This window comes from Oncorhynchus kisutch, linkage group LG10 (genome assembly GCF_002021735.2).
Source record: "Oncorhynchus kisutch isolate 150728-3 linkage group LG10, Okis_V2, whole genome shotgun sequence".
In the NCBI taxonomy this organism is placed as follows: domain Eukaryota; kingdom Metazoa; phylum Chordata; class Actinopteri; order Salmoniformes; family Salmonidae; genus Oncorhynchus; species Oncorhynchus kisutch.
The window spans coordinates 13615928-13629265 of NC_034183.2; the positions used below are offsets into that span (position 1 = coordinate 13615928).

General features: G+C 41.3%; 1 protein-coding gene across 1 annotated transcript; it reads right to left on the reverse strand.

Moving 5' to 3' along the window:
* Positions 1 to 608: 608 nt before the first annotated feature.
* On the reverse strand, positions 609 to 12287 carry LOC109897774 (hyaluronidase-4). Its single transcript, XM_020492333.2, has 4 exons — positions 12163 to 12287; positions 5456 to 6453; positions 5003 to 5092; positions 609 to 2584 (listed from the first exon to the last, which is right to left on the reverse strand). The coding sequence occupies exons 1-4, from the start codon at positions 12185 to 12187 to the stop codon at positions 2147 to 2149; spliced, it is 1551 nt and encodes a 516-aa protein (XP_020347922.1). The 5' UTR covers positions 12188 to 12287; the 3' UTR covers positions 609 to 2146.
* Between the last annotated feature and the right edge of the window lie 1051 nt (positions 12288 to 13338).

Consider the following 13338-nt stretch of genomic DNA (forward strand, 5'->3'; position numbering starts at 1 on the left):
TTCCATTAAAAATCAGCTGTTTCCAGCTACAATAGTCATTTACAACATTAACAATGTCTACACTGTATTTCTGATCAATTTGATGTTATTTTAATGGACAAAAAATGTGCTTTTCTTTCAAAAACAAGGACATTTCTAATTAACCCCAAACTTTTGAACGGTAGTGTCTATCAACCAATACAGCTGGTCCTGTACATTTCTGTGAAACTGCTGCTTTTACTGATATCTGGTCTCCTATCTCGTTTCTGCACTCTGGAAAACAGAGATGCCCTGTGGAGTGTGCCGAGGATATCAGTGTTTGTCTGCAGTTATCAGCCTAACACATTGCGTGTAAGAGAAGGAATGTGTCCAAATACACATGCAATAGAATCCAAACTTTAAGGGCCACTTTAAGGGCCACTTTAATGGCCACTTTCAGGGCCACTTTAAGGGACTGTTAAAGGGCTACTAGGGGCCGATTAAAAAACATTCTCAATGGAGAATCTTCATTGATACGTTGTCAATCGGAAAATAGTCATCCATGTTTATTTCTTGATATCAGCCTCCATACAAGGCCATTTAATTAAGTTTCTTAGCTTTGAAGCAGAATGTAGAAACAAATTGATGTATCCAAAATTATAGATTTTTTTTTTTTTTTGCAGTTCATCTACATTCAAGCAACACGTGTCATATGTTGCATATAATCCTTGTGTATTTGGTTTACAATCTTGGAATCTTAAGTGCAGTCTAGGCAAAAGCACAACAGGGCTACTATAGCTGAGATGGCTGAGATGATGAAATCATCCACATTGAGATGGATTTGTCTACAGTGAAACCACAGTCAGTAGACATAATGAAATATATTGTATGAACTACTTATATGAGCCACTTGTTCATACACATAAAACAAGAACAAAAAGTGAGTAAAGCAATCCAAAAAGCAATGTTGGCGGCTATCAAAATGCTGACATGCCTTATATTGATGCCAAGTCAATTATGACTCTAGCCCTTGGTGCTTCACAGAAAGAACATCTGGAGTACATTTGTACAGTGCCATCGTGCATGGGTAAAGAACAACATGAATACAATTGGCAAGATTTGAAACATTTCTGTTCTTTACATTCAAATAACATATAGTCCATATACATAATGGTTTTACAGTCTAGTTTAGCATAACAATTGTACATCAAAATGATTTTACAGTTCCACACATTTCAAGAGTAACCTGGGTAGAAAACACTCACTTTGGTGTTGCAAGACAATACCTTGTAACTCTCCTACAGTAAACTACTAACTAAGGAGGACAGGCAAAAGGTGTTGACATTACATACCTTGTCTCTTCCATTGCTGCACAGTGTTAACCCCTGCCTACCTGAGCTTTAATGTCAGAGTGATACGTAAAGGCTTTGGGTTCATTTGAACATACACCTGTGAATCGATGAGATGTCCAGTTCAAATACAACTTGAACACCACTGTTTGCAAAAAGGTGTGGGAAGGAAACAGCTGGCACCCTCCATAGCGCCTCTGTCACACAATGCTCCGTTGCCTACTAAACAGTGCTGCCTGTGGAAGGCCATGGGAAGGCCCGAACGTGATGTGGTTCGGAAACTTTTCCATGGAGATACACCAATTTGTTATAGGCTTTTTCAAATTGCGCTGTGCCAAGGAACTTTTAAAAACTTTATTGTTCCTCCAGTAGTCAAATTAGATAATCCGTTCAAATTGATTAGCATTCAATGATAGCGTACGGTTAAAAAAATAATAAACTTTGCGTTGTGGAAATACCAAGCTTATTGCTAGATGAAACTGCACAGTATTAGGGGAGACTGGAGCAAAAAACAGCCCACAGTTTATATTGATCCTAATATTTAGTAAGGCTTAATGAAACCATAAAGTAGGTTTGATGACATTAAGCATTTAGGGTGGCAGGTAGCCTAGCAGTTAGAGCATTGGGCCAGTAACTGAAAGGTTGTTAGTTTCAATCCCTGAGCTGACAAGGTGGTACCCTTCAAGTAAAGTGTTACCCATTATAGTGAAGGACCCCAGTTGAAAAATGACACAGCATTGCATGAAAGCAGTGTCCCATGGAAGTGACTTCAAGCTCTGTCTCCCCTACCGCAAATAACACACGGCACTTAAAGTGCTATCATCATACAACAGTCCCCACTAAGGATATAAGTTCAATAGGAGGAGCAACACCACCAAGCCAAGGGTGTTCCCAGTTCGTGAAGCAGCACTTTCCCTCTGCTCCTCCTCCCCCTCTCCCCCCTCCTCTTCCTCCTCTTCTTCCACCACCTTATTCAGGCTGTCACACTTCTCCCCAGTGTGTCCCTCATAGCAGTGACAGCGGAACCTCTCGGCCAGTAGTTGGAGCTCGTGCTGCGAGTGCCAGCCAGTGACCACAAAGTCCCCATCCCCTGAGGGCTGGATGTGGTAGCTGTCTCCGCTCAGGTGGAGGTAGTACGGGGCGTGGAGGTTCCTGCGGACACAGCGGCCGTTGCTCTGGCACAGGAAGTCACTGCAGACCTCTGCAGCCCGTGTCACATTGGTGATGTACTGACCCAGGCGCTGGTTCAGGAAGGACTTCACCTTTGTGCAGTTGTGCTGGAGACAAGAGAGAGAGAGAAAGAGAGAGAGAGAGCGAAAACGAAGAGACAGTCAAACAGATAAGGGCATTGTGCAATCCACGATAATCTCTTATATACTTTAGCGCGTTGCCCCATACTGTCATAACTATTCTCTGTTGGTTTTCAGCTATTTTCAACCAACTATTGTCCTCCTTATAGCATTGGTACGTCTTACACTCAGATTTATAAAATGCTTAAAGCTTCAACTCAAGCTTCAAGAGAACCCAGTAAGCAAAATTAAGTTGAAAATACATATTTTAGACTTCATTTCCAGACGTTGACGGTGTATTTTATCTGCTGAATGAAAGGTGAAAATACTTATTTTCCGGATGCTGAAAATACTTGTTTTCTGGACGTTGCAATCAAGTGCATTTGAGGTGCTGAATGAAAGGAGAAAATACAAAGACGTCAAAAATATGTATTTTCCAGACATCGAAAAGAGATAATTTACAGATTGAAATAATTATTTTTTGGTCATTGATTTTGTGGCCAAATTTCAACTGCACATACATTATCACTGACAATCTGTTGATGACAAATTGCTACCTGTAATCCGCTCTGTATAAGAGTGTCTGCTAAAATGTAATGTAAATATAAACTGTGCAGTACTGTGATGTTCAAACTTGTGAAATATAGCCTAGACGTCTATGATTTGGTTGGACAGACCACATTTGTACATGTTTGGGGGTGGAGCTCATTAGAATAATACCCAGCATGCGTTTGCAAGTGTTTGTTTTTACATTTACAATAATGTAATACATTTATTGTTGCTATCTTCATTTTGATTATCTTTCCTATTTTAAGAGGCATTATATCACACTAATAATTTTTTAAGCAAACAAGTACAAATGTGGTCTGTCCAACCGAATCATAGACGTCTAGGCTATGTTTCAACAGTACAGTACTGTATATAGACTGTATATAGACTTTCTTTTTTCTACTGTGTCATTGACTTGTTTATTGTGTTATTGGCTTGTTTATTGTTTATTCCATATGTAACTCTGTGTTGTTGTCTGTGTTCAACAAGATATAGTCCTGACACAAATCTAGGGTTGCTAGATGTGCGACCCAGTCGTTTGTTATTTTTGTTCTGTATCTATGGACACGATCCAGTCGTTCATTCTTTTTGTTCTGTATCTATAGACACGACCCAGTCGTTCATTCTTTTTGTTCTGTATCTATAGACACGATCCAGTCATTCATTCTTTTTGTTCTGTATCTATAGACACGATCCAGTCGTTCATTCTTTTTGTTCTGTATCTATAGACACGATCCAGTCGTTCATTCTTTTTGTTCTGTATCTATAGACACGATCCAGTCGTTCATTCTAAATGTTCCATTGCCATATTGACTGGCAATGTTCTTTTCCCTTGCCTGCTAGCTAGCCAACTACGGTTAATTTACAGTCATGTCAAAAAGTGCAGCCAGAATAATAGCAAAGTAGCTGCATTTGCATTTGTTTAAACTGTTTTCTAGTGAAGATGGAACAGAGGAAATAGGCATTTCAACATCATAGATTCAGCCAGTGGTAACTTGTGAAATAGACACTGGCTGGAATGCGGTTTTAACCAATCAGCATTCTGGATTAGACCCACCCTTGTATAATTCATTACAGTACAGTATAGTTTAATTCCGTAGAGTACAGTGGGGTGCAAAACAGTACACTATACTTTACTTTTCTATACTTTACTGTTCCTTAATGTGCTCTACTGTACTGTAATGTATTGTACTCTACTTTTCATCAATGTACTGTGCTGTACGGTGCGGTCCAAACCGGACCGGATTAAATCTGAACCAATTATAGACGTCTATGTTTGAGCCAATTCCAGGGTGATCTGGACCGGACCAAATCTGAACCAATTATAAACGTCTGTTTGGGCCAAATATAGGCACGTCCGGAACAGACATCTGTGGACGGAGAAATCAAGGCTGGTCCAGACCTGACAAAATCTGAACCATAGATGTCTATGTTTGGCTAAAATAAAGTTGAGACCAAAAATCTGCATCCTTGCACGCTGAAAACAAGGCCAGTTCAGACTGCACCAAAAAAAAGACATCCAAAAGACATCGCCATTGGTAAATGCTTAGTGGGAAGAATGTTTGGAATACATTACATTTCTTCTCAAAGACTCATTTTAAATGACAGATGTACACAGGCCTTGGAGGTGTTGACAGCAAAATTAAGTCCAAACAGAATGAAATAGCAAGCACATCATTTTCTTAGCTTTAATTCATGATTTGTCTTTGTCAGAGCTGTTCATTGCCAGTAGTTGGAGCTCGTGCTCGTTCAGAGCCCTTTTGGCTCTTCTCTATTCTAGCTTGTCTAACACTTGGATGGTCTAACTATAAATGCAAATTATATAAGATAACAGTAAAGATGGAGAATCAGACTCACTCTGGATGAGGTGAGGTTGAGGTCTCCCCAGATCACAAAACCAGCCGCACCAAGAGCAGCACTCTCCCCAATGGTGTGGATCAAGTCTTTCTGCAATACACATACAGACACACAGACAGGATAATTCCACCACATTTTCAACTTTTTTAAGCAGCCACAAGATGGTGCTAATGTCTCCTCAGGAAAAGCAGAGTTGCCTGCACACAACTGATGATGCAGTACTCTAAATAGTGTTGACTGCTGAGGGGGAAACAAATTAGTGCAGGTTAAAGAATGCCAAAAAGAAATGATTCCCAGTCAAACAAATTATGTCTAAACTGATCCTGTCTGTAAAGCATTACAAAGCTTTGTAGTATCAACTAATAATCAGTGAATTACCAGTCCCATTGGGATAATGTAGGATGAAAAGCATATGATTTTAGACCTTTGGGTTACTAAGTGTGGCAGTCTTACCGTGGTGAGGAAGGCCATTGCCTCGTCTCTGTAGCCCAGGCGTGTGTACACGAATGTGGGCAGATCATAGCCGTGTGAGGTGAGCCCAGCTATCCTCAGAGATTCCAGCACCCTAAACTGGGAGAAATGGAGGTTGCTGACACTGTCTGTTTGGCTCTTCCTGATAGCCACTGAGGGAAACAGTGCTGTGCTGCTGTTCCACAACCAGAGCAGTTCGTCATTACGCAGGCTCTCCAGCAGAGGGCAGGACCCTGTGTAGTTGTGCTCATACAGGTTGTAGTTGTGGCAGTCCGGATAGAGGTAGAAGCCCCAGAGTCCGTTGGGGCGAAGGAACGTCCCTAGCTGGACAGTCTTCTGCATGAACGCCCGGGCACTCTTCTCAAAGCGTTTGCTCGCCAGCTCTTCGATTTGTGATGAAGTCACGTTAACATAGGCCTGTGTGATCAGCTCCCGGGACTTCCGCCGGTAAATGTCTTTCTTGTGCCAGTTGCGGTTCCACTGTGGGCGCCAGTACTCCCAGTCAATGACCGCCAGACCAGCAAAGTCCTCCGAGGGGATAAAATGGTTGATATCCCTGTAGGCCTTGAGGAGATGGTCATTCATGCTGCAGTTTTGGGGCAGGCCTCCATTGATAGGGATGCTGTGGTCCGTGTAGAAAGGGTAGAGGCCCAGCCGGTTGGCATAGAAAATGGTAACGTTCTGGCCAGTGTGGACGGCCCGCGGACTGCCACTAATATGGAAGAGGTGCTCCAGGTTGGTGTGGACATTGTACTTGACAGTGCACAGGTCCAGCGGTGCGTTCCAGGCAGCGATGAAGGGCTTGCGGCCCACCAGGGGCAGTTTGGCAGGCTTCTGGCTGAAGGCGGCATGAAAGAATAGCAGGAGCCAGGAACAGGTGAGGGCGCAGGCCACAGGCACGGCGTGGTGAGGTTGGCCACTTCCGACGGGCACCATGAGCATCCTGGAGCTTGGGTCAATGGGAAGGGCTGTCAAACATCCTGAAGAGAGAAAAGGGAATAGAGAAAGTGAGTAAGATAGTGAATGATACAGACAGAAGAAGGACAGAGAGTGAAATGGTGTGAGAGAGAGTGAACAATATAGAGGAATGGTGGAGAGAGAAAGAGTGGATGAGAAAGAGAGAGAGAAAGAGAGGCAGAGTGAGTGAGAGAGAAGGAGAAAGGAAGAGAGAGGACATTAGGGATTATAGATGAGGGGTCATTTTATCATATAGTGTTTCATACAGTGTTTCACAACAATGCTTGTGAAAAAAATGACAATTTTAATTTACGATCTGTAGAAACTATGCGAATAGAAAGGTTCAGAACCTTTGTGAAACATCACAGCACAGTGGGAAAATATATGGCAGCTGGAAATCAAAACTGGATGGTCTTCAGAGACAGATGGGAGAGGACAAACAAAATATAACTAAAGTTAAATATACTGTGCATAAAATGAATATACAGTTGAAGTTGGATGTTTACATACACCTTAGCCAACTACATTTATACTCCGTTTTTCACAATTCCTGAGATGTAATCCTAGTAAACAAATCCCTGTCTTAGGTCAGTTAGGATCACCACTTCATTTGCCATCAAATTGTTTAACTTGGGTCAAACGTTTCGGGTAGCCTTCCACAAACTTCCCACAAGAAGTTGGGTGAATTTTGGCCCATTCCTCTTGACAGAGCTGGTGTAACTGAGTCAGGGTTGTAGGCCTCCTTGCAAGCACATGATTTTTCAATTCTGCCCTCAAATTGTCTATAGGATTGAGGTCAGGGCCTTGTGATGGCCACTCCAATACCTTGACTTTGTTGTCCTTAAGCCATTTTGCTACAACTTTGGAAGTATACTTGGGGTCGTTGTCCATTTGGAAGACCCATTTGCGACCAAGCTTTAACTTTAACTGATGTCTTGAGATGTTGCTTCAATATATACACATAATTTCCCTCCCTCATGACGCCATCTATTTTGAGAAGTGCACCAGTCCCTCCTGCAGCAAAGCACCCCCACAACATGATGCTGCCACCCCCGTGCTTCACGGATGGGATGTTGTTCTTTGGCTTGCAAGCCTCCCTATTATTCCTCCAAACATAACAATGATCATTATAGACAAACAATTATATTTTTGTTTCATCAGACCAGAGGACATTTCTCCAAAAAGTACGATCTTGTCCCCATGTGCAGTTGCAAACCGTAGTCTGGCTTTTTTATGGCAGTTTTGAAGCAGTGACTTCTTCCTTGCTGAGCGGCCATTCAGGTTATGTTGATATAGGACTTATTTTACTGTGGATATACATACTTTTATACCTGTTTCCTCCAGCATCTTCACAAGGTCCTTAGTTGTTGTTCAGGGATTGATTTGCACTTTTCACACCAAAGTATGTTCATCTCTAGGAGACAGAACGCATCTCCTTCCTGAGCGGTGTGACGGCTGCGTAGTCCCATGGTGTTTATACTTGCGTACTATTGTTTGTACAGATGAACGAGGTACTTTCAGGCATTTGGAAATTTATCCCAAGGATGAACCAGTCTTGTGGAGGTCTACCATTTTTTTCTGAGGTCTTGGCTGATTTCTTCTGATTTTCCCATGATGTCAAGTAAAGAGGCACTGAGTTTGAAGGCAGGCCTTGAAATGAATTCACAGGTACACCTCCAATTGACTCAAATGATGTCAATTAGCCTATCAGAAACTTGTAAAGCCATTACATAATTTTCTGGAATTTTCCAAGCTGTTTACAGGCACAGTCAACTTAGTGTATGTATGTATGATACAGTGAATTATGCGTGAAATAATCTGTCTGTGAACAATTGTTGGAAAAATTACTTGTGTCATGCACAAAGTAGATGTCCTAAGCGACTTGCCAAAACTATAGTTTATTAACAAGAATTTTGTGGAGTGGTTGAAAAACGAGTTTTAATGACTCCAACCTAAGTGTATGTAAACTTCCGACTTCAACTGTAGTATGTATGAGCTGGAAGTAGAAGCCTAAGTATTGTTGTCCATTAGTTTACTTCAATTAGGGGAGGGATGGTAGATAAGGGGAAAATAATATAGAAGGAAAATATATTTAAAATATATATATATTTAAAATAATATATATGGGGGATTGGAAATTATGCAGACAATTACATTGCTAGAAGTCACAATCTATCTGCAAGATTAAAGCTGATCTATCCCCCCCCCCAAAAAAAAATAACACTAACATTGACTAAGTGCAACCCGTTTTGAAATATTGCTAGGATTCAATGCCTTTTGCAGATGTTATTGTGTACATATAGTATAATAACATGATAAAATGGCCTTTTCCAAGAGGAGGCAAGCAACCACAGTTGTATATTGGAAGAAGCGTGTAAGTTTGGCCGACTGTCAAATTGAACGATTTATCTTCCTGCCCGGAACCCGCAGACCTATCTGGTAGCAATTAAGATAAGATATTGTTGATGACTGTGGTTTACATGGAAGCCTACTGACCAACATCAACAACTTCTAAAACTGAACTGTTTTTAAGTATCTGTTCTAGCCAATGACAGCTCATCTACAATTCATCCCTGCATACCTCACTTAGAGTTTAAAGATGTTGGAACTTCTATTGGACCAAGAACTCTGACTGTAAACTCAAATGTGAACTTAAAGTGATTTGTAGGAGACACAGTGAGAAAATATTATTCCATTTCACTGTTCATTTAAAGGGATAGTTCGATTTTGGCAAAATCTGTCAGAACTTGTGGATACCATTATTATGTCTCTGTGCAGTATGAAGGGAGTTAGAGGTAGTTTTGCAAGCCAATGCTAACTAGCATTAGCGCATTGTCTGGTAGTCTATGGGTATGTGTTAGCATGCTTCATACTGGACACAGAGACATACAAATGGTATCTACAAGTTCATCTAACTCTGGGGAAGTAGATAAAGGGCCTAATTGTCAAAATCTCTACGTATCCCTTAAAGGTAACATACAGATGTTTTTATCTCACTATCAAATAATTTTTGGATAGCAATTAAGTACCTTACTTTGACTCTTTACTTAGCAAAGAGCAATTTCCCAAGCAAGAATTTTGCTAGGACTGTCTGGGAGTGGTCTGAGAGGGAGTAGAAAACTGAAAAGTAGCTGTTATTGGTAGAGGTTTGTAACTCTCTTTCTTATTGGTCTATTGACTAAATTGTCGCCTGGTGATGTCACCAGGCAGGCCAAAACTCCATCCCCCCAAAACAGGCAGAAATTTCAGGTGGTCTTTCCAAACAGCTCTTACACTAAAAGGGAATTAACATAATTTTCACAATTTTAGAGTATTATTCAAATATTATAGTGTGGAAATATATGTAAAATACATGAAAATGATTTTTGTTGACTGCCATGGGCCTTTAAAACAGTACATTTCGAAATATGTTTTAACAGCACCTGACATTGCCAGGGGTACTGGGAGAGGGGGATTAAGAAATGCTGAGCTAATCTACAGTACTGTTTTGTTTTGGTTTGAGGTGGATCCTTCCTTGCTGGATGGCTAAAACAACTGAGGGGCTAGGGTCACTCTGTGCTATCTGGTGTAATTCTCCTGTTTATCTGGTGTCCGTTGTGATCGTAAGTATGCCCCCTCTTATTCTCCCATCACTCTCTCTCTCTCTCCACTCTTGGAGGACCTGAGCCCTAGGACTATTGCTCAGGACTACCTGGCCTGGTGACTTCTGGCTGTCCCTGTCCCCAGTCCACCTGGTCATGCTGCTGATCCAGTTTCTGCTGTTCTGCCTCGACTATGGAACCCGGACCTGTTTACCGGACGCGCTAACTTATCCCGGACCAGCTGTTTCGACCCTCCCTCTCCCTCTCTCTCTGCCGCACCTGCTGTCTCAACCTCTTAATGCTGGACTATGAAAAGTCAACTGACATTTACACCTGAGGTACTGATCTGCACCCTCTATAACCACTGTTATTTGACCCTGCTGATCATCGATCTGGCCTTAATGGCCATGTACTCTTATAATCTCCACTGGGCACAGGCAGAAGAGGACTGGTCACCACTCAGAGCCTTGTTCCTCTCTAGGTTTCTTCCTAGGTTCCTGCCTTATAGAGAGGTTTTCCTAGCCACGTGCTTCTACATCTGCATTGCTTCATGTTTGGGGTTTTAGGCTGTGTTTCTGTAAAAGTACGTTGTGACATCTGCTGATGTAAAAAGGGATTTTATAAATACATTGAGAGAGAGAGAAAGAAAGAAAATGAAAGCAAATAGAAAGAGATAGTAGAGGAAGAGAGAGTGTGGCGGAGAGAAAGACAGAGTATAATGCAACACCTCAGGTTGTGCCAGAACCTTTACCCTGCGGTGAACCTACAGGAAGCAGCCCAAACATTGTCAACACAATCTGTCAGTCCTGCAGTGTGTCTGGCTCATCTCTCTGCTTGTGTGGGGGCATAACTCATCCCTCGTCACTATTATCCCAGAGCCAGAGAAGCGCTTTATCCATGAGCCAAAATCCCCTCCGGTATTCAGGTATCTAATTCTCCCCCCAAAGGCCTCTTATTCTCATCTCTATAGGAGGCATTCTTACTGTTCGGTTTTAATTATGTGAAGAGAAGATTAAAAAATAGGCAACCCTAAACAAAATGGATGTTTTATAGGGGTTGTAATGTAATTTAATTCTGCTTGTCTCGCCGGCCTCGCTCCCACCGCTAAACTTTGAAATGTCTCTTTTATGTTCCACCATTAAATCAAATCAAATCAAATCCAATTTTATTTGTCACATACACATGGTTAGCAGATGTTAATGCGAGTGTAGCGAAATGCTTGTGCTTCTAGTTCCGACAATGCAGTAATAACCAACAAGTAATCTAACTAACAATTCCAAAACTACTGTCTTATACACACAAGTGTAAAGGGATAAAGAATTTGTACATAAAGATATATGAATGAGTGATGGTACAGAGCGGCATAGGCAAGATACAGTAGATGGTATCGAGTACAGTATATACATATGAGATGAGTATGTAAACAAAGTGGCATAGTTAAAGTGGCTAGTGATACATGTATTACATAAAGATGCAGTAGATGATAGAGTACAGTATATACGTATACATATGAGATGAATAATGTAGGGTATGTAAACATTATATTAGGTAGCATTGTTTAAAGTGGCTAGTGATATATTTTACATCATTTCCCATCATTAAGTGTGAACATGAACAAAGATGGCAAACATGAAAAGATGGGATAGACAGCCAGTCCAATTCTGATCTTTTTTTCAGTAATTGACCAATCACATAATATCTTTTATTTTTCAGATTCTGATCTGATTGATCAAAAGAACAAAGAGTGAAAAAAGATATCTGAAATTTGAGCTGCTTGTCTAAACGCAGCCTACGGGTGAACATTCCAGGTCAGACACAGCACCTTGACTGGCACAAAAACATAACTTTAAAAAATACCTATTACTGGGTAATGAGTGTTTCTCAAGAGCGAAGGAAACCCAACATTATAGGCACAAATTGTCTCCAGCATTGTTCAGCTTGTTTGTGTCCAGTCCTATAGATAAGAGTTATTGGTCAGACACAGCCCCTTGACAGGCACAAAAACATAACTTAAAAAAAAAAACTCCTATTCACACTGCTGTTGTGCCATTAGTTTGAAAGCTGTTTAGTAAAAGCTATTTTGTTCCTTTTATATTATGTGGTTTGTGTGAGAGCAATGTCAGAATCTGACGAATCAGAGAGATCTCTCACCTGTAGATCCTGTTACGGTGACCATCACATCAGCCAATCCCGGGGAGAGGGGGGTGGGGGCAGGGGGTGGGGCACAGGAATTGTGCCCCTCTTCATCTGTCCTACACTCTAGTATTCCTTGACTCTGTCTGACACACAATCCAAACACCACACTTATATAGTGTAAAGGAAGAGAGAGCAAGAGGGAGAGAGAGAGAAAGAAAGAGAGTTAAAGAGAGAGAGAGTTTCCTGTGAGGGAGGAGAAACCACCACTGAGCTCAAACTAACACCACAACAGAGCGATTAGAGTAGGGAAGGAGAGGGGAGTGGAGGAGGAGGGAGGAGAGAATGATGGAGGGAGGGTATAGCCTTAAATAAATTACATTAAAACTGATCTGAATGTGTAAGTCTGATCATCTCTGGTGTGTGGCCACATGTGCGCGTGTGCATGTGTGCGTGACTGAGGGTCTCCTGTCTCCTGGCTCTCATGTGACCAAGTGTGCGTTAATGTAGCAGAACTTTCCAGCCTTTATAACATCTAGTCTAGGGCAATGTGCTTTGCAAGTTATGCATGCTACTTTTAGTGTGTCATTGATTTGATTCAATGCTATTGCATACCCACACACTCATTTAACTTGGCTTTAACATGAGAGTCCAATGGCTAACCACACTCATTTACTATGAGATAAAGGCAGACCCCGCCCAAAACATTCAAATGTGCTGTATGTCAATGTACACATTAATTCTTTGGCCTGGGTGTCTGTTCAAAATATGCTGGTGAGTTATTTTAACAGACCTCATTTGGCCTGACAGCATGACTCAATAACAATAGACCATTTTACTAATCAAAATGCTTATATCTGAAGCGAATAAAGTTATTGGCCTTGTAAAACAAAACCTCATTGAAGTAAGATATATTTAATCATTGTTTGTAGATATTATTCATCCCCTATATGACGTCATACTACTTAATCTTCAGTTTCCATTCCGTTTTTTTATTTTTTATTTTTTGGTTTAAAAAATAAAATTAGCAATTTTTCTCCCCAATTTTGTGGTATCCAATTGTTTACAAGCTACTTTCTTGTCTCATCGCTACAACTCCCGTACGGGCTCGGGAGAGACAAAGGTTGAAAGATACACAACCCAACCAAGCCACACTGCTTCTTAACACAGCACGCATCCAACCCGGAAGCCACC

Coding starts and splice junctions, on each gene's coding strand:
- LOC109897774 (XM_020492333.2), bottom strand. CDS start 12,187: ATGGTCACCGTAACAGGATCTACAG. Junction 6,454..12,162: donor CACCGTAACAGGATCTACAG/GTGAGAGATCTC, acceptor TTCTCTCTTCAG/GATGTTTGACAGCCCTTCCC. Junction 2,585..5,002: donor TCAACCTCACCTCATCCAGA/GTGAGTCTGATT, acceptor TCTTGTCTCCAG/CACAACTGCACAAAGGTGAA.